The sequence below is a fragment of the Zosterops lateralis genome (genome assembly GCF_965231275.1).
Source record: "Zosterops lateralis genome assembly, chromosome: 6".
In the NCBI taxonomy this organism is placed as follows: Eukaryota; Metazoa; Chordata; class Aves; order Passeriformes; family Zosteropidae; genus Zosterops; species Zosterops lateralis.
The window spans coordinates 37371868-37391329 of NC_139761.1; the positions used below are offsets into that span (position 1 = coordinate 37371868).

At 40.4% G+C, this 19462-nt stretch overlaps 1 protein-coding gene across 5 annotated transcripts in view; it reads right to left on the reverse strand.

Moving 5' to 3' along the window:
* Positions 1-19462, reverse strand: part of MGA (MAX dimerization protein MGA) — a 55226-nt gene that overhangs the window by 11739 nt on the left and 24025 nt on the right. For 3 of the 5 annotated variants that reach the window (XM_083863341.1, XM_083863343.1, XM_083863340.1), the window contains 10 exons: positions 18292-18926; positions 17293-17650; positions 16172-16395; positions 15180-15320; positions 14707-14782; positions 12816-13336; positions 11061-11358; positions 8750-9361; positions 7868-8167; positions 4762-6449 (listed from right to left, as the gene is read on the reverse strand). In XM_083863341.1, the coding sequence (XP_083719467.1) occupies positions 4762-6449; positions 7868-8167; positions 8750-9361; positions 11061-11358; positions 12816-13336; positions 14707-14782; positions 15180-15320; positions 16172-16395; positions 17293-17650; positions 18292-18926 (4853 nt within the window). The remainder of the gene's footprint in view (positions 1-4761; positions 6450-7867; positions 8168-8749; positions 9362-11060; positions 11359-12815; positions 13337-14706; positions 14783-15179; positions 15321-16171; positions 16396-17292; positions 17651-18291; positions 18927-19462) is intronic. The other 2 variants (XM_083863342.1, XM_083863344.1) reach the window with 2 other exon arrangements.

Consider the following 19462-nt stretch of genomic DNA (forward strand, 5'->3'; position numbering starts at 1 on the left):
ACAAAAAGAAACCCCAGAGGTAAAAAACTCTGCTGTCCACCAAGAACTTAACATCTTTAAGTTTACACATTTTGAATGCAGACATATGAAAAACAGAAGTAATCCATTTTTCACTCTTACATCTAGCAACAAAGGGAAAAATGCTTCTGGTTGGTAAATCTTTCCTTTCCACTCCTGAATTCCTAGCAACAGGAAAAATATCACAATCATGAAGATCACCAGAATTAAGTAGTTCTAACATTAAGAACAGCTATTCCTATAGAAGTACTGCCAACCTGCCATAGGTTGAACTTTATCCATAGCCCAGCATGATTCTTGAAGATGCTTGTGGAAGCCCTACCTTTCTAGCTTCAGTCAATCCATACTACTTTCAGTCTTTCCAAACTGCTTCCTGTAGTTACGTAAATTCTAAATGCCTTTGAGTAAGATAAAATACCTCATGGCATGAAGACACTAGAGGAGCAAAACCACCCTACAACGGATTTCTGAAGTTGTTATGGAAATGACAGCACTCTTCCCTCTCTGCATTTCGATGCCTGTTTCTAAGGCCTCTCCTCTGATTTTTCTGTCTGTTCCTAGCAGCCTAAACCCCTACTGCTGATACCTAAAGAGCAAATTGCCTGATGGCAGAGGATCCTCAGTAACAGTGCTGAGGAAGGAGGTTAGATGACAGTGGATGATGTGTAATTTCTGGAGCTGCCTTCTATGCTACAGTCTCTGCAGGTTTCACACACAGGCTGAACTAAAAGCAAGAGATTGTTAGAACTAATACTGTCCAAAAAATGTATCACTTCACTTTTTCTCAAACTTATCATTTTATAGTAATTGATAACAGTCCTTTTAATTGCAATGTTTGGCTCAGAAGAAGAATGACTGAAAACCACTTTTAAACAACACTTACAATACAGTATGTTGCCAGATGCAGAACTGTGTGTTGAGACTAGTAAGCTGAACCGTGGAACTCTTACTTGTAGCATTACAGTACCAGAACAACCAACCCCAGGCATGGTTTTGGCTTATGCCAACAAAGACTTGTGAACAACGAGGAGCCACAGTCTGTGACTTAGCCCAGGCCAAGCAGTCCATCCCAGCAGAAACTCCATGTGCAATCATCATGCCTTAGAAATCAAGTTTGCCATCACCTTCCAGACCATTACACTTGAATTCGTTCAGACAGCAGGTTCTGATACCCATTAGTCTGCTTCTGTAGATATTCCCAGAAGGTTTTATTCATATCACCAAACCCCCAATGATTAACCATCCTAAGCCTCTCTTGATGCAACTCAGGGTAGGAAATGCAAAAGGGCAAAGATACCATCTCAAGAAGCTTCTTTCTGTTGAGTAGAGGAGACTAGAAAAGCCTCTAAGTCAAGGAAACAGAGCCAGCACAAGGTCAGAAGGTAATCTGAAGGGCATTGATGTGCAAAGCAAGGACCAATTAACCAGTGTGGAAAAATGTGCTAAAAAATAACAGTAATAGCTACTACAGGTAGGTAGCAATCATCCTGACTCTCACTAGAGCTCTCTGAGGTTTTAAATGACCACTTGCTGAGCACCCAAAACCATTCTGAACTAGTAGAAAAAGAGCTGTCTTAAGTATTTTCATTATGCATGTACTCTTTGCTTCTTTGTCTCCACTACTTTAATGAACCAGATAAATATCCTCTACTAGCCTGTTTACATGATCTGACTTCATCCAGTCTGACACCACCAGTGGAGTCTGTCCTGTAAGGACTACACTGAGACAAGAGTACATCCCAATGAAAAATAACACATTTAAATCCAAATCTGATTTTTCCATTAGGCATTGACGTGCTTACTCCACTTGCTGGCAACAGAGATTAACAAATCCAAATTCCAGACAGGTTTTTACAGTTCCAAGATCTCATTCTTCAGCTTCACTGCTCTAGAACATGGCTAGCTTACCATATTTGTGAGCTTGCAGGGAAGACATACCCTTAGATGGCTTTCCAAATCATGTTAGTCAAAACCTGTGCAATACATTTCTTCCAAACGTATTGTAAACATTTCTTATAATCTCTAATAAATACTCATTTGCTTCATCATCCTTTTGCAGGATAAAAGAAAATACAGTTTTCAAACGTCAACCTTGGTAAGAGAATACTCTGTGATCTAGACATTACTGTTGGTTTACCAACAAATTCCTAAGACTACCAAGTCTGGAAAGTTTATCTGGCATCAGGAACAGATTAACTAACAGTGGTTCTCAAAACTTGATGATAACTCTGCTCAAGTTATTGAAGGATACAGGACATATGAAACCGCCACCACCCAAATGAAGACAAGACAGCAACAAATCAGTTTTCAACTTAAAAGAACTTCCAAAACTGAGACCTGTATTTAGTTTTCTCACCTTCATGAAGCTGACATACTATCACCTTGTCTGAGAACAGCAAGCTGGAATATGAACTGATTAGTTATTTTTCTGGAAGTTGAAGAAATTCTTTAAAAGCCAGAGTTGTTCTCTTGGGTATCATGGAATAATAGAATATCCCAAGTTAGAAAATGTTGGAACCATCTCTTGGCCCTGCACAGTACCATCACCAAGAATCACACCATGTGCCTGAGAGCATTGCCCAAACTCTTCTTGAACTCTGTCAGGCTTGCTGCTGTCACCACTTCCCTGGGAGTGTGTTCCAGTGCCTAGTCACCCTCTGGAGGAAGAACCTTTCCCTAATATGCAACCTAACCCCCCCTGACCCAAATTCATTCCACTCCTTTGGGTTCTGTCACTGGTGACCAGAGAGATCAGTGCCTCCCCCTCCTTTTCCCCTCACAAGGAAGTTGCAGATTGCAATGAGGTCTCCCCGCCTCAGTCTCCTTCAGGCTAAACAAAGCAAGTGACCTCAGCTGCAAATTATACAGCTTCTCCTCACTCCCATAAGGCCCTTTGCCACCCTCACCCAGCAGAGCAGAGCACAACAATCCCCTCCGTTGCCTGGCTGGCAATGACACCCCTGGACATGGCTGGCCCTCCCAGCTGACAGGACACTGCTGGCTCATGTTCAACTTGCCACAGACCAGGACACCCCAGGTCCCTTTCCATGGCACTTCTCTCCAGTCTCTTATCTCCCAGGCTGTTTGTACACCCAGGGCTGCTCTGTCCCAGGTGCAGAAACCAGCACTTTCCCTTGTTTAACTTCACATAGTTGGTCACTCTTGCAAGGCCTCTCTACCTCTGAGAGTCAACAGCTCCTCCCAGTTTAGCATCTCTGGCAAGCTTATATAGTATCCCCTCCAGTCCTGCCTCCAAGTCATTTATGAAGATGCTGAATAGTACAGGGCCAAGGACGGAGTCCTGCAGACCCTCAGGAGTGACCATTCATCAGTCTAATGTCACCTCATTCACTATCACCCATCACCCCTGACTCATGAGCCAGTTGCTCATCCATCACATGATGTGTTTATCCTGCTGAGTGCTGGACATTTTGTCCAGAAGGATCCTGTGAGAGAAAGTTTCAAATGCTTTACTGAAATCCAAAAAGATTAAATCAACTGGCTTCCACTGGTCAGCTAGGTGGGTCACCTCGAGGACCTTCCTAATGCATTCCTCAGGCAGCCTGAGGTCTGCTCTCCTCATACCCAGGGCTGAAGTCCTGCTGGCACTTTTCCTCCTATCACCAGAGATTTGAACTTGGTTGTTTCATGGTTGTTGTGGCCAAGACAGCAGTCAGTTGCCATTTCACTCACAGGCCCCTTTCTGATTCTGAGCAGCAGTTCAAGGAGAGCACCTTTCCAAGCTGGCTCCTGCAGTACCTGGACCAAGAAGTTATTGCCCAGGTGTTCTAGGAATCCTCTAGACCTGTTTGTACCAAAGAACTCTAGTCTGATTTTCAACTGCAAGAGGACTATATTAACACAAAAGGACTAAAAGAATTCTACCCTGAAGACACAAACATTATCTCTCCTATTTTTAATTTGTCTTCTCTTCAACTCTTTTCCAATTTAACCACTCTCTTTCCACTTGTATCTCATCCCAAGAAAAGGCTATCTTATTTCATTTGTCCATTTGATTGGTTCATGAAACAAGAGCTTCATAATTTTAAATAAAATGCACTGTTTCTTAAGTCATGTAGTGATATGTAAGAAGTAAAGGAATTACACACTAGATTACTTTATTTTAATTTCTGGGTTAAATTTGATGGGAATTTTATGAGCATTAAAATCTAAATGTATCTTAACTACCCAAACCACAATGTTTACCCTTATTCTGTGCCTTTTGGGGCAATTTGTTTTCTATCAAATAAGGAATGACAGCTCTCACATACTCTTTAAATGTATTATTAACTTAAAAAAGGAATTTAAAGATGGATTCAAACATTCCTTCCAGAAATAAACGTTAACTAAGGCTACAAAAACTAAACAGAAGAAAACATCTTAAAATAACAGAAATACTAGATTGGTTACTGCATTTTTTCTTTAAGTCACATTACAAGTAACCAAATTACTCAAGTAAATACTGGAGGAAGACAACCTACAATGGTTCTATTACAGATTGCTCAATATAACCCCTGTTATCTGAAAAACAGGCAATTTCTACAAGCCCACTACACTGCTCCCTTAAAAAAAAGTATGCAACTAAGAAATAAAAGACATTTCCACTTGGAACCCCAACTTACACTTCCTAAAGAAACTGAAGTCCAAAACACAAACATCATACTCTTCCAAATCCATGGGTTGCGACATGTTAGTTGGTCAATTAAAAAAAAAAAATCCCTTCATAAATAGTTAAATGCTTACCACTCTTTCAACATCTACTTCCTCTTCACTTGGGAAGTCAGAAGCACCATCCAGCATCTCATCAGCAGAATCATCAGTTTTTTCATCCTCTTCTTCCTCCTCCTCATCTTCCTCTTCATCCTCTTCCAAATCATCAGCAGTTATATCAATAGTGGGCATGTAACCCTTTTTGTGTACCCTCTGTTCTGGTGCTGTCAGGAAGTCACTTTTCTCTGATGTATCAGCTTTGTTATCCACTTCACTTCTGTTTTCTAAAGGGGGTACAATGCTAGATATTTTGCTCCAAGAACTGTTAACATGTGTTAGAATATCATGGCCTGTTTTCATTTCTTCCAGAGAAACACAAGCACCTTGTTCTTTGCTGTTACTGCCTTCCTGCTTAGCTATGTTTGCTTTGCTTTCCTCCGTATCGACTGTATGATCTTCTCCTGAAGCATTATCCTCGTTTTTTGCAGAAGCAATTTCAGAACTACTTCCTGCTTTCTCTCCTATGTTTTCCACTTTTATAGAGCCCTTGTACTCCCTCCTTTCTGTATCTAGCTGTGCAGCATCATCCTGGAATTCCTGTTTGTTCTCAAACAGTTCAGTCTCTCTTTGTTCCTCCTTGATCTTTAGCGGTGTATCTTGCTCTTGTTGACTACGCAACTGCCCAGAACTTGCTCTGCTGTCCTCCTCTATCTGTGTCTGTGCATCTTCTTCCTCTTCTTTTACTCGTTTCTCCTCCTGTTCAGCATGTGTTTGTTCCTGCCCATGGTTTTTCAACTGTGCAGTCTCCCGATTCTCATGACTCTGGGAATGTGCATTATCCAAAGGAGCAACTGAAGACTCATCTAATGACCCACAAACAGTTTCAGATTTAGCTGAAACTGCCTGCACAACAGTTTCAGAACTGACAGAATCCTCTTTCTCTTCAGAAGCCTCTTTTTCTTCCTCCTCACTTGGCTTCTCACTGATGTACGAATGGTCAGATGATACAACATCTGCAGAAACATCATGCTGAGAAGAAAAGCTGTCATCACAGGAACTCTCTAGCATCTTTGAATTCTTCTCCACTAACTCTAATGAAGTGGAATTTCTATCACTGCTAGGTGTGACTATGCCAGTTGCTGACTCTTCAACAGCATTTGACTGGTTAATCGACAGCTCATTTTCTTCTTGTTTCCCATCTGGCACTATGACATCAGATTCTCTAACTTCCATGTCACCTGAGCATGGAGCCTTCCCATTCTCCTGTTGGGCAGCACCCAAGTCCTCTTTCTTGCATATTTTCCTGTAATCCTTCTTCATCTGAAGAGATGCAAAATGGTGAAGAATAGAGTTTGGCACAGTCTTCTGTCCTGGGAGCTGAAGTAAAGCAAAACTTCCGGACTGTAAAGGTATGAGATTAGCGGTGGTGGCTGGCAGACCACTCGAGCTGCAGGTTACTTTAGATTCAGAGGCTGTTTGGTTTGTGACATTGCTGGTGGCAGAGGAAGAAATCCTCAGAGTCAGAGTGCCTGCCTGGGACACAAAACTTGTTACTGAAGGAAGAAGAGAAGATGCTTGAGTGGCTGGGTTGGATGGGGGGGATAACTTGGGTACTGTAGCTGAACTTGCAGCAGGAGAAGTGGAAGACACAGAGGAAGTGGGAGAAACAGGCGACTCAGGAGGCTTGGAAGGTGCAGGCAACCGGATTCCTACAACAGATCCTGTGAGGAAAACAAAACATCACCTGAGACTTTCTCAAACAACTTTTTTCTTCCAGTTCTAGTATTTGATGCCATATTAGAAGCAGACACCACTCTCGAGGATCATAATGGAATCAGGTGTCTGACCATAAGTTCTCAGTGAAAAAGCTGGTCCTGCATAAAGACACATAAACTTGAATTTTTTTAAGAAACACTCCAATAAAACATATGAATTGGTGACTCTAATAGACTTCATGTTAAGTTCTAGCATTAAGTTTTTTGATCAAAAAAAGACATGGCATTAAAAGTCCTGCACTTTACTTTTCCATTTTACATTTATTGGAAAAAAAAGAAACTGGGATTTTTCAAAATAAAAAAGAAAGTAAAAAATAGTATTTAATTTTAAAATCTTTTTTTTTTCCTCTTAGGAAAAGACTTCCAAGGAGGAAAAACTATGTCAAAACTACACAGTTACAACACCATCTTTTTCACCTTTATGAACTCTTCTGCAGCATTTCAACACTCCATAAACAAGGAGGAAAAATATTACCACTGGCAACTAGTTTCTCTTGTTCAGCAAGAGTCTCAAAACAGACAGAAATTAAATCAACTTATTGACTGATTCTTTACTACACCTCATGCACAAACCTCAGCTAAAGCTCAGCATTGTTTGCTCTCCTCCCCACAGTTTTATCTACTGTGCTTGCTTTTGCTCTCCCTTCCACCACATTCTATCTCCCTCTCTTTGAGATGTGTTTTGATTCAGGGAGAACAGAAGAAAAGGTCCTACTACAGAGTAAAAACACATTTAAAATACATTTGGGTCAGAATTTACAAATATGTACAACAGCATACACAACCTGCAATTTCTAACTCTTCCAACCCTGTCTTCAACTGTGTACGATATAAAAAAATCACACTTATTTTTCTTCTCACACTCCTAAGGAGGCAAAACCCAGGCAATTTGTACTGTAGTGTAACATTTCATCTGAATATCTTCTGTAAAGACACCAACCAACCCGGAAACATAACAAAAACAGAGCAGCACATCCAATGAAACATGGGTAACAGCTCATCCTTTTAAAGAGGATCTCCAACAAGAATTGTTTTTGAATCATCTGGTTGAGTCTTTTAAGTTGTGACAGTACAATGGACATGCCTCCACTACCACGCACACACACAGGCTTTTACTTGCTGCACAGAACCCCTAAATTTTGTTGACTTAGCTTTTAACTGCACTTTCTGAATATTATACACATGGTATTTATGTTGCATTGCATCTGAGTAATTACACTATGGTCTTCAACTACTCACACAGAACCAAATTAGACCCTGTTCAATTACTTTCAGCAGGTGAATGAATCACAGAGACATTTATCCCACTGCTCATTTTTGAGTAACACGCTGGTCAGTCACGAAAGAAGCTCTGGACTTTGTACCTGGATTGCGGAGCATCACTGGCTGCACGCTGGGCTGAGCACCCGCAGTTCGAACCTGCTGCAGGGGAACAAGCTGAATGATCTGCCCATTGGGATGTCTGAACAGGTTCACAGCCCCAGGGCTCCTGAGAGGCTGAAGCACCATCCTCTGCCTCTGTGCCACCTGGGTGCTGTTCAGCGGTCGCAGGGCAGAAGACGCCTGGTGCACTGGAATCAGCAGCAATCGAGGTCCAACACGTTTGTCGGTTCCAGGAGCTATCTTCGGGGGAGTCTTACTTGCAGCTTGTGGAACAGCATCTTCTGAAATATTTTAACAAGTTACAAAAAAATCAGTTTAAGAGACTGTCTACAAATAAGGTATTATTCTTAATAAATACAAGTGCAAATATTATGGAAACAACTGCAGCTCTTTCAAATTTATTTGAAGGCCAGTTTTTCTTTTTTTTATTCACAGAATGCATGGAATCAACCAGGTCAGAACAGTTTGGGTTTTCTTCTGTGTAGTTCCACTGGCATTTTTCAAACGTGACACAAGTCAGTAATTCCATACCTAATTCCTGAGCTCTGTGCCAACCATGAAATTCTAGCAGTCATAACTGTGCTATACATTTCTATAGGTCAAGGGATGATGTGAGGCATCCAGCATTTCATAGCAGTCACTGACCTGATAGTAATATTTTTTCCTTTCTCTACCAGTTCAGGCTGCAATAAAAAAAGCAACTTAACAGATGACATTTCTTATCCTATTTTAGAAAGAGGCGCAAGGCAAATGAGTCCGTATTTAAGCTGAAACCAGATAAAGACTGTATTACAGCCATGAAAAGAAGCAGAATTAAAAAAAACAAGTGTTTGCAGTAATAACCCAAAGCACCTAAGCATTACCTTTTTTCGGAGGACTTGAATTAACTCCTGATAGTATCACCGGAACAGAGACAGCAGAGGAAGTCAGTGTGGTCACCACAGGTGTAGCTGCCGCAGCTGTTGTCAGTACAACTGTAGAAGTGGATGTTGTGACAACAGCACAAGTAACAGTTGGTGGTGTTACTACAGTTTTTGGGAAAGATGTTGCTGTGACAATCCCTGTTTTTGTTGTGTTCACAGTAGCAGTAGGAGTGGTGGATGGAGTAGTACAGGTGCTGATTCCAGGTGTTGCAGGAGCAGCTGTGACTGCAATTGCAGAAGGAGAGCAGGGAGATTCACTGGCTTTTGTCTGGCTAGGAGAGGTCACAGTAGATGCTGCTACACTGGTACTTTCCACAGTAACTGGAGAAGTTGTGGTGGCTGCAGTGACCCCAGGACAGACTGTGCAGAGTGCTGGAGATGGCACTGAAGGAGCCATGGGAGCAATAACCGTAACTGGTGTGGGCTTGATACTGAGAAACTGTCGCCCTGAGGCAGCCTGGCGTGTGCTCGCTCCAGGAATCTTCTGCTGTAGAGCTCCCGCTTTGTTTATCACAAACTGGGCAAACACACCACCAGGTGAGGGTCGGGCAGCTGCAAATAAAAACTTGCAGGTCAAAATTTTAATAGATTTCCTCTTTGCCTTTCATGAGATGTTACAACTGTAATTTCAGCATGAATTTGAGCCTCCTTTTTCTATGTACCTTGTAATTAAATCAAAACCTTTATGGCAGTCCTGGATATGTCTTACATTTTAGAAATATGTCTGCCTTATTTGCTACTGTAGCTTTTTATTGCATTTCTTCCCAGATACACAAAAGAATCTAGTCTTGAAAGGTTGTTCCTTATTGTGAAACTATGGACAATCCTAAGTAACAGTGCAGAAAGACAAATATCTAAGTGAAATAATGAGCTCCAACTATCTTCTAAACCTCAAATTCTTTGTGTAATAGCTTGTGTCATCTTCCCCTTCTTACTGCTTCTCAATTTTCACCCCCTTTCTACTGAATTCATCTTATACAGGCACAGGGGAAATGGATGAGAAGGATACAGAGTTTCCCCTTCTAATTCCACTGAAATTTGTGCAACTGCAGACTGGATGGAACAAATTTAACTGATGGAAATTAGTCACTGTTAGGAAGATCCTCTATCTCATCCCTTACTCTCCAAGGGACCAGAACACTGCATTTACATCACTCCAGATGCCTACAGATGAGTACAACACCATAGAGATTATAGAGCAAGACCAACTTAAGCACTGCAGTTATTTATGCATACGGCATTTTCTGGCACCAGACTGTGCCAGAACTGGACTTTTTATTTAAATCACATATGCAGTAATGACTTCACCCATCAATGAAACACAGTCAGCTCCTTCTCAATGCATGAACACACGAAATAGCAAGTTTCATTACAGGAATAAAGAACAACACACTCATTTATGTGGCAATAAAAATTTAGGTAGAAAGAAACAAAATAATCAATCAGAAATTAAAGATTTTCCAGGACACAGGTAACATCCTTTTCCCTTGCAAAGCTTCTTCAGATCTTTAAGTAATGTGTGGGATTATGCGGACAGATACTAGATTTCTCTTTTTAAACTCATGCAAAATGCAATAGCTAAGGGCAATTGCCTCTCTTGCCACACTGGGGTAATAACCATCTCAGTAACAACTCAGATACACAAGTAACTCACGAATCGTCCAAATTAATTTTTTTTGTTTAACTTTAAGTGCTGTCTAAATTCAACCCTGTTTAGCTTGTGAAACCCAATGAGATTAGAGGCTGGCGTGGTTATTGGCTGCACACCTGTTGTTTCGCTAATCCAGATTTGGACCACCTTGTCTGTCACTGCTGCTTCACGCATCTTTGGTGGTCACAAGAATTATGAGTGCAACGTCAGCAGAAAATCTAACAGTGAAGAACCATGTATTACTAATACTTTACTCATTTGAAGTTAATCTGTGTTTGATGAAAAGCATTAAAAATGATAGCTACGAAACTCCAAACAAAAATTCCAGTTAATATTTGGAGAGTCTCCATCCACTCTTGTCTCTTGAAAATATGCTCCAATAGCATTTATAAAACAACTAAGAGTCAACATCTGTAATCTTACTCTGAAGTCCAAATAAAACTTTCTGCTTTGACCAGGTTAATTATTGCAGAGGCATCTTAGATAGGCAATGCAGCCAAAGGCAGCATGCACTGTTGCCCAGAAATCAACATGAACGCTGTACACTCACTGTACTTCAGCTTCATGCAATTTAAAACACAGTAATAAGTTCCAACCTACCTATCTGTCTCTGTGCTGGGACATGGGTTTTCAGAGTCGTCACAGTGGGGGTTGAAGTAGTGCTGGTGGAAGATGTAGTTTTAGGAGATGATGTTGTGGGCCCCTGGACTGATGGTGTCTCAGAAGCAGGAGTTTTAGCACTGGATGCTACCTTGGAGATCACAGTACTGAGGGCTGCAATATCAAGGACTGTGGGCTGCAGCCTGCCTGTGATATAAGCTGCTAGCCGATTGGCAGGATGTAATGCCCCCATCTGTCCCAAAAGCAGTTTGGCCTGAGGATACCTTTTATCATTAACCTGAAAAAAGGGGAAAAGGGAAACTTTGTGAAAAGAATGCTAATTCACCACTTCTGGAGAAGTGTTTCATTCTGTGGGACTTCTAAATATCCTTTTCAAAAAACCACTGCAATTCCAAATGGGAATTCCTTATTTCTTTATTGCCCAGGAGAACTTCAAACAACTCATTTTATCATTTGTAATGCAGATTTTAAATGCTGCTTGGACTCTCACATAAAACCAGAGAGTCCAAGGAACATGTGAAATCACTGACATTAGATAAGAGTGAAGCTAGCACCTGTTTTTCCTGTCTCATGCTTATTCTATAGTCCTGACGTTTCCTAACTGAAGGACAATTTTGGATGAAATTCTCAAACCTAATTAAGACCTAGCATCACAAAAGAAAGAATAGTGATGACATATACATTGAGACAAAACTCTAAAGAGCATGTAAAAGCTGCATCAGCTTTTTCCTTTGTCTGATACTGTAACTAAGGTATGATGAGTTCCCTAACTTCAAATTCCAAGTTAAAGCGGTAATGGACTGCACAGGGAAAAACCAGAACATCTTGCTGAATGTCAGGGCTTTATGCCTAGTGGACAGTGAGAAGTTTTGGTAGTGTTGCATTTTGCTTTCACGTTGTTTGATAATATCTTCTAAAAGCCAAATGTATTTAAGACACTACTAAATAAACAGTAGTTTTTATTGATCAACTTTTATGGAAGCTAAGAAAACTCCTGATCTTTTTCTCTCCACTAGCTTTTCTTTCTGAGCGTGTCATATCTGCAAAGTGTCATGAAAGTCTATCTTACTCCCATTTTCTAAATCATATGGTTTTCTTCGAAGTCATTTTACTATAACCACAAATAGATATGATGGAAAAAGATCTTTATCCTAACCCTGTAGTTCCTACTACTAATTCTTAACACCATGTCAGCAACATAAAACTGCAGGGAAAAGACCCTTTGAATTATGATGTCTCTTAAAGAAAAATATATATTCTACAAAGAGGATTCAGGCTGTTAGTGAAGATTAACAGTAAGCTGAAGCAAAAAGCAATTTAATGTTTACATTTTCATTTTAAAGTTTTGTCCCAGTGTATACTTCTGCAGAAGTATTCAGTAGAATGTTCTTTCTGTAGGCTCATACAATCATTTAGAAGCACTATGTGTCAAACGCATCTTCAAGGGGTTTTACAAAGAATTAAAAGATCTTGAAAGAAATTCTGCACTTGGGTCAACAAGACCCAAATTGCCAAAAAGACAAATTAAACCATCAGATTTCAGGATTCCAATCAGATTTCCTGTTACTGAGTAAATCTTGAAAGGGACAAATTTATGGAGAGGAATGCCACCAGATATCAAGAACTCTTTTCTGGACAGGTAAAAGACAAAGCCTGTTCTCCCCTCCAAGGAGTTCTGGGGTAGTAGTGGATGAAACTGCATCTAATCTCCACAGTAAAGGCAGAGGGACCCACCTGAATCAAGCCCGAGGGGCTCGTATCAGCTTGGCATTTGTAGACAACCAGCTTTCCTGCAGGAGAAACCCCTGCATAAAAAGGCAAGCCTTTGCCCCCCTGCAGTTTCTCCCGCAGTTTGTCCACTGGCTCTGCCTGTATGACCTTTACATTTTCTGAGTTATTGCATGACGCCACTGCGCTATCAGGAGTCTCCAAGACAGGGATCTCCGGCTTCTCGTCCTTGTCCTGGTAGGACGGCACTGAAATTTTCACTCTGGAGGAGCAGACAGAAGGATGGTTCTCATCCTGGGCCTTGTATTCCGAAGCCAATTCAATAATGAAGCTACCCACTTTGAGGCACTGTGGCGTGTTACTGTTGATATGCTGTGATAAGATGGTCAAGATCTTATTGTGATCTTCCTCCAAGCTGCAGTCAGAGATAATCTCGAAAAGTTTGGTTGGTTCACCTTGAGTGGTGTGATGAACATATGAGGTGGAGAAAGAGTCCCCCTCACTACGGGAAGAACACCAGCTTTCCTCTGAGAAAGAATTGAAATAGGTTTCTGCAATACTATGGCATTTTAAACACCTGGATAGTCAAACAATTTCATTCTGCCCACACCTCCACCCCTTAGCTCAGCTCAGCTGCAGACCAACAGCAAGTAAAAGAATTGTTCAAAGCATCACTTCCCCTTGCAGAACTTCACAAGCAAACAAAATGTCCCTACAAAACTAATGTAATTCTTTCTCATGGTTCAATCCCTGCAGCCATACCACGTCAGCTTGTATCCCATTGCATCACAAGCTAAACAAGGATGGGTTGTTTCAATACATGGGTGAAAGCTCTCCAAACACACCAACACAGTAGAAAGCATCACTGGTTATTCAAGAGATGGCACTTTGCTCTTTGAGTCAGAAAAGCACCTGTGTCCTACAATGGCACGAGGGGACACACCACTAGCAGAACTGTCTTTTGCAGAAGATGTGTAAACAGAAGCATGACCTTTGGTTATGATCAGAGATACAATGTCTCTTTTTGCAAAACTGTAAGGATGCTGACCCCTGTGTCCTGGCCATTTTAATTTCACCTACTAACACACCAGCATTTTCAACTAATTGTACTGTTTTTCCATTCCCATCCTTAACTGTAGCATGCACTGTTGTATACATTAAAAAGTAAAAAAAATCAGCTCAGAAAGGCAAATATGGTTCATTAGTAGATGACACAATGCCTCTAGTATATGTCCCATTTAAGGCTTGCAACATGATTTGGGCTGCTTCGGACTGAAAGATAACATGGATGTCTACCCTATTTCTTCACAAGCTAGAAACTCAAACCCAGTATCTCTAACAGAGCAAAACTTCAACCTTTCAACTTGAACTAAACAAATTCAACATCAAACAAATCCAAATAAAGCATAGGTGCTCCCTTGTCTCATCCACTTCTATGTCAAGAACATGAGGATCCCATTCTCCCAGGACTACCTGGATATTTAATTCTTCAGTAACTACAAAGCAACAGTAAAGAAAACAAGTGGGAGAAAAAACCACCCAGACAAAGCAAAACCATTCATCTCCATTCCTTTCCAAGTATCTAATCATCTGTCTTGAAGCCAAGTCTGCGGTGCAGTTTTGTATTTTAGTGCTAAACAAGCTACTGGCAGCACTGGTCATTTTACACTTCAGAGTAGCAGCAAGCACTGGATATTTAGTCTGCTGTATCTCCATGTGGGCCCCCCAGCTGCTAAGAAAACAGGAAACTGTATGCACGTCATAAGATTTTTATTAATAACTGCAACAACTCCCCCAGCAAACACACTTCTGTTTCATCAGTAGCTACTTTTTTTTAAGAAATACCACAAAAATGTGTAACTACCAAGTGGAATTATACTCCTGACTTAGCTCTTACCTCTTGATTTATTAGTGTCTTTGTCTACCTCACAGGCTGCCTTCTCGGGAGACTGAAGCTCTGGTTCTTGCTCTTGCTGGAGGAAAGAAATGCAAGAAAATATTCACCCCATACATCTCACTTCCACACTAATGATCACAGCACAAATGAACTAGTTCACCCCAAACCAAGAAATACGCTGTGTTTGAGACAATGTCACAGGCTTCATCTCAGAAGAGCTCTATTAACAATGAATATTTAAGCCTTAGATAATAATGCACTTGTGGAAGCCAGGAATTTCCCCAGACAAGACAACCACAGTAACAGACTAAATTTACCAGCACTGCAAAGGCTCCACCTTCCACAGCCCTACCACCACCAAATGCAAGTCAAGCCCTCATGTCATGTAGGAGTTTCTGGGGAGAAAATCACTCAACATTTTCAGCATTTCTGCCTGTTCTATAATATACACTAGTTACAGTGTGACTTCTTACCTTTATGCTACAACTCTGTGAATCACTTTTGTCTCTTGGCTGCTTTTTTTCTTCTCTCTTGGGTTCATAGGCTCGCACCCTTGCACAAGTCATTAAACTTTCAAAGTACACATAGACAGGATCCTTGTCCTCCTCTCGAATCTAAAAGAAAAAAAAAAGCGACAAAACACTCTTTCCTCTGTTCTGGATGCACATCAGATTCACAAAACAGCTTTGCTTTCTAAGAACATTACAACATAAATGCTTCAACAGTAAGGGTCAAAAGAAAGTCCAGGATTTAAAGCTAGATCTGCCTTCTCAGTATCATCACATAGCCACCACCAGCTTCCAGAAATTCAAACCCATTCAGATATTCTTCTAAGCGAAGAAACAAATCCTAACTGTCATGCATTGTTTAACATTATCTGGTATACATTAAATAGCTACTCTGGTATGTTTGTTCTTCAGATATAACTACACTCCATTCTACAGTTGTTTTTCCTCTACTGCTGTTGCTGCTTTTATCTAATACTAAGATGAGGGGAGACACAAAGCCAGATTCTTAGAACACTGCCAGTTAAACCTCAAGAAAAAACAAAAAAAAAGAATACTCTAGAACTACACTGAACACTGTGTCTGTATCCAAACATTTTCTGCAAGTAATTCATATTTAGATAGGCTACGTTATGTAGCTAATAACTTTTATAAACATTACAGGACTAAAAATAATTTGGCAAAAATAGCATAGATTACTGTATTTTTAAAAGAGGCTATAAGTGAATCATAATCACCTTCCACTACCTCCATATCACTACAGTTAATTCTCAACAGAAGATGAACATAGTAAAGACCTGCATACAGTGAATCCATCCGAGCTTATCGACACACCTACAGGCAGTCAGCCCCAAGCTTTCACCTCAAACTTCTCTAAAATTGCCTAGCACAGAAGCTTTTGGCAGTATTTGTCTTTGTTTTCAGTACAAGTAAAAATAAGCATCTCTTTTTCTTCTTACCACTGGATTGGGTCTAGGAGTGTACACTCTGCCTGGCTTTGTTCCACTGGAAGATCTGCTCTTACTAGGAACCGAGACTTCTGGGTTGGGCAGTACCATAGATTTAACTGGTTCAATAACAGATGGTGTTGGGACGTAAATTGGCTCTGGATCTACTTCGCCTTCCACTTTCACCCACAATGGACAATTCCTAACAGGTTGTTCTGGCTCTGAGTCACAGATAGCTGAAAAGAAGAGAAAAACCAAAAATTACTTACAAATAAAACATCACCTAACACAGCAGTAACAGATTTTGTTTGAGTTTGAGGTCCAGCCATGTAGCAACCAGTAGTCCAAACTGCCAGAAAATACTGCTGGTTGCTTTTCTTGCCTCAAATTCTAGTCAAAAGTGACTGGGATTTGTCTACAAGGAAGAAGAAATTAAAATAAAAATGTTTCTACACTAATCCTTATTTCTCACTTTTACTGGGATAAAAGATCTGCAAAACCACTGAAAATTAGTGACCTCCACTGATGTTGTGTACTGAAAAAATCACAAAACATCAAAATAAAAAATCCTAGATCTGTATACTGAGCTATATGGAAGAATTAATTTATTCCAGTAGAACACCAGAAAATCCTTGTTTTAGCTATTGCGAGAAGTATTGGTAGGAAGAAACCGAAAATGCAAATTCACGGGCACTTTCTACCAACTCGGTTTACTGAGCATACCTCAGGCCAGATCTGGAATTACCATAAATAACTATACTTTCAAGGAAGTCCATGAACTCCACAGCTATAAACAGCAACTGAAAATGCACTTCTTGATACTGACTTGTTTACAGGGAAAGGTAACAGCACTGTAATACTGAACATTACCAACAATGACAGCAGTAATTATCCCATATTCATAGTCTTTAAAGACATTTGGAGAGCTGAACAAGAGTTTAAACTACCAAGAACAAACTCCAACTATTTGGTTCAATAAATAACTATACAGTGCCCAAAACACTGAGCATGGAAGAATTTTTTAAAAAGCCCCACATTATTTTCTGCAAGTAAGCTGGATTTAGAAATGGCATCGCTACTATATCCTAATAAAATTAGGTGGTTTGCTCTAAGTAATCTCCACCAATACTCACTGTATTCCACCCTTTTTCTCTTCTTCCTATCTTTCTGCTTCGTCTCCTCTTCTTCCCCATCACCCTCTTCTTCCATATACTCATCCTCTTGCTGTTGTCCTTGTGTTCCAAATAGCACAAGATTTCCACGCACAGCCTTTTTTGTCATTTTCTTATGTTTTGTTCCTCCCTTCACCAGCAAGACCCTTCTCTTGAGGCAGGTACACCCGAACATGCAGTCTGGCCTGCGGCAGTGGGTAGGCTGACGCTTCTCCAGTGCCAGACTGGCACATATGCAACCCAGCCGGCAGAAATCATTGTTGCAAGGAGGTGCTCGTCGTCTTATTATCTTGTGGATAGGTTTGTTTTTAAGAGATGCCTAAAAAAAGTTTTAGAGAAGCATAAACTTCAAATTTTAGTAGCAGGAATATTTTAGTAAAATTAAATCAAGCATATGCAAAACTGCTATTCAAAGTTCATTTAGAAAACCCCTCGAGCTACATTGTTTATGTACAAAAACTTGTCCTCTATATTACAAAACCTCCAAAAAGCCCAACAAAACAGAGTTTGGACTTGGAGTCTTTTGAGAGACAAATGGAGACAGCAAAACCATCCTGCTAATAAGCAGAATGTAAAAAAAGCAAAAGTTATTATGTGACAACGAGGTTACATGACCAGGATTTTCTTGCAGTTAGCTCAACTGAAAACATAAAAATGAAAATAGCAAGGAAATGCAGCTACTGAATAACAATTGTATTAGCCCAAATTTAATAGTGACAATTTTAAACTATTCAAATGATTAGTAATTTGTATCAATATGCTATTATCACAATTAGTTTTTTTCATACTGCTAAGTCAGCATTCCTCAAGTTCCACTGCAAAGACAATACCACAAAGGAATCTCATGCTTTATCATGATTCTTAGCAGATTCAGTCTTATTTTCTCTATCTCTATGCAACACCTGTAAGTGGGTAGATTAAAAAAAGCAACGGTACAGGAAAACACTATTACAGATGTACCTGAGCTGTAAGCAGAGTTGCCAAAGAGATGTCTGCTCGCTCTTCTGTAATATAGGTCCGTGGTTTCCCATCCCAGAGAGCACAGTCTTCCAAGTCCATTAACTTCACTTGAGACTTAGATAAACCTGGTGGACGAGGTGCTTGGTGATGCTGTGGTGCTTGACGCAAACTGATTTGTTTTGGAAACGTATTTTCATCCACAGTTGGCAGCGCAATACCATCTGCTTGGTTACTCAAACTGCTAGCAGACTTAGCAGCCTTTTCCCCTGACACTGATGAGATCTGTTTCTGCTTTGCAGGAAAAGGTGAAGGCAGAATAGGTCTGTAAGATGATTTTACTCTGTTTGTCTGTCTGGTTTGAGTCTTTGTTTTCCTAGAGGTAGATGACGGAGGAACAGGCTTCAATGTGTAAGATGTTGATGGAATTACAGTGGACTGCTTCTTTAAAACACTGTCAAGTGTTCGAACATAGCTAGTGCTCTTAGTGGGAAGCTGATACACCACAGGAGAAGTGGGAGTGTTAGAAGAGAATCCCATACTCGTTTCCATCAATTTCCCTTCATTTTCCAGGTACTCATCCAGCTTGTCACTACAGAATGCTGAGCGATTCTTCAATGAACCTTCTGAACTGCCACCTAAATAAATGAAGAGTACTTTAACTCCTGGAGTTAAATAATAATGGAACACAGTAGCATAGGTAAATGCATCTCTAAAAAATGCACTCTTCTACAAGAACTGTATATAATATAGGCACACCAAATATAATCCATTCTGAAACACAACCAGCAACCTGCACAACTGTTTTTGTTGAGAACTCACATGTGTATTTGTGGTGGGTTGGCCTTGGCTGGACTCCAGTTGCCTGCCAAGCCACTCTATTGCTCACCTTCTCAGCTGCAAAAACCTCATGGGTCAATATAAAGGAACTTTAATAAAGCAAAGCAAAGGCCATATGTGGAAGCAAAGGGAAATAAAAGATTTATTCTCTACATCCCAACAGCAGGTGATGTACAGGCACTTTTCACGAAGCAGGGGTTCAGAACAAGTAGTAGTTACTCCAGAAGACAAACATAATAAGTAACAAATGCCCCCTCTCCTTCTCCATCCTCTTAAGCTTTTATTGCTGAGCAGATATACAGTATGGAATGTCCCTTTGGTCAGTATGGGTCAG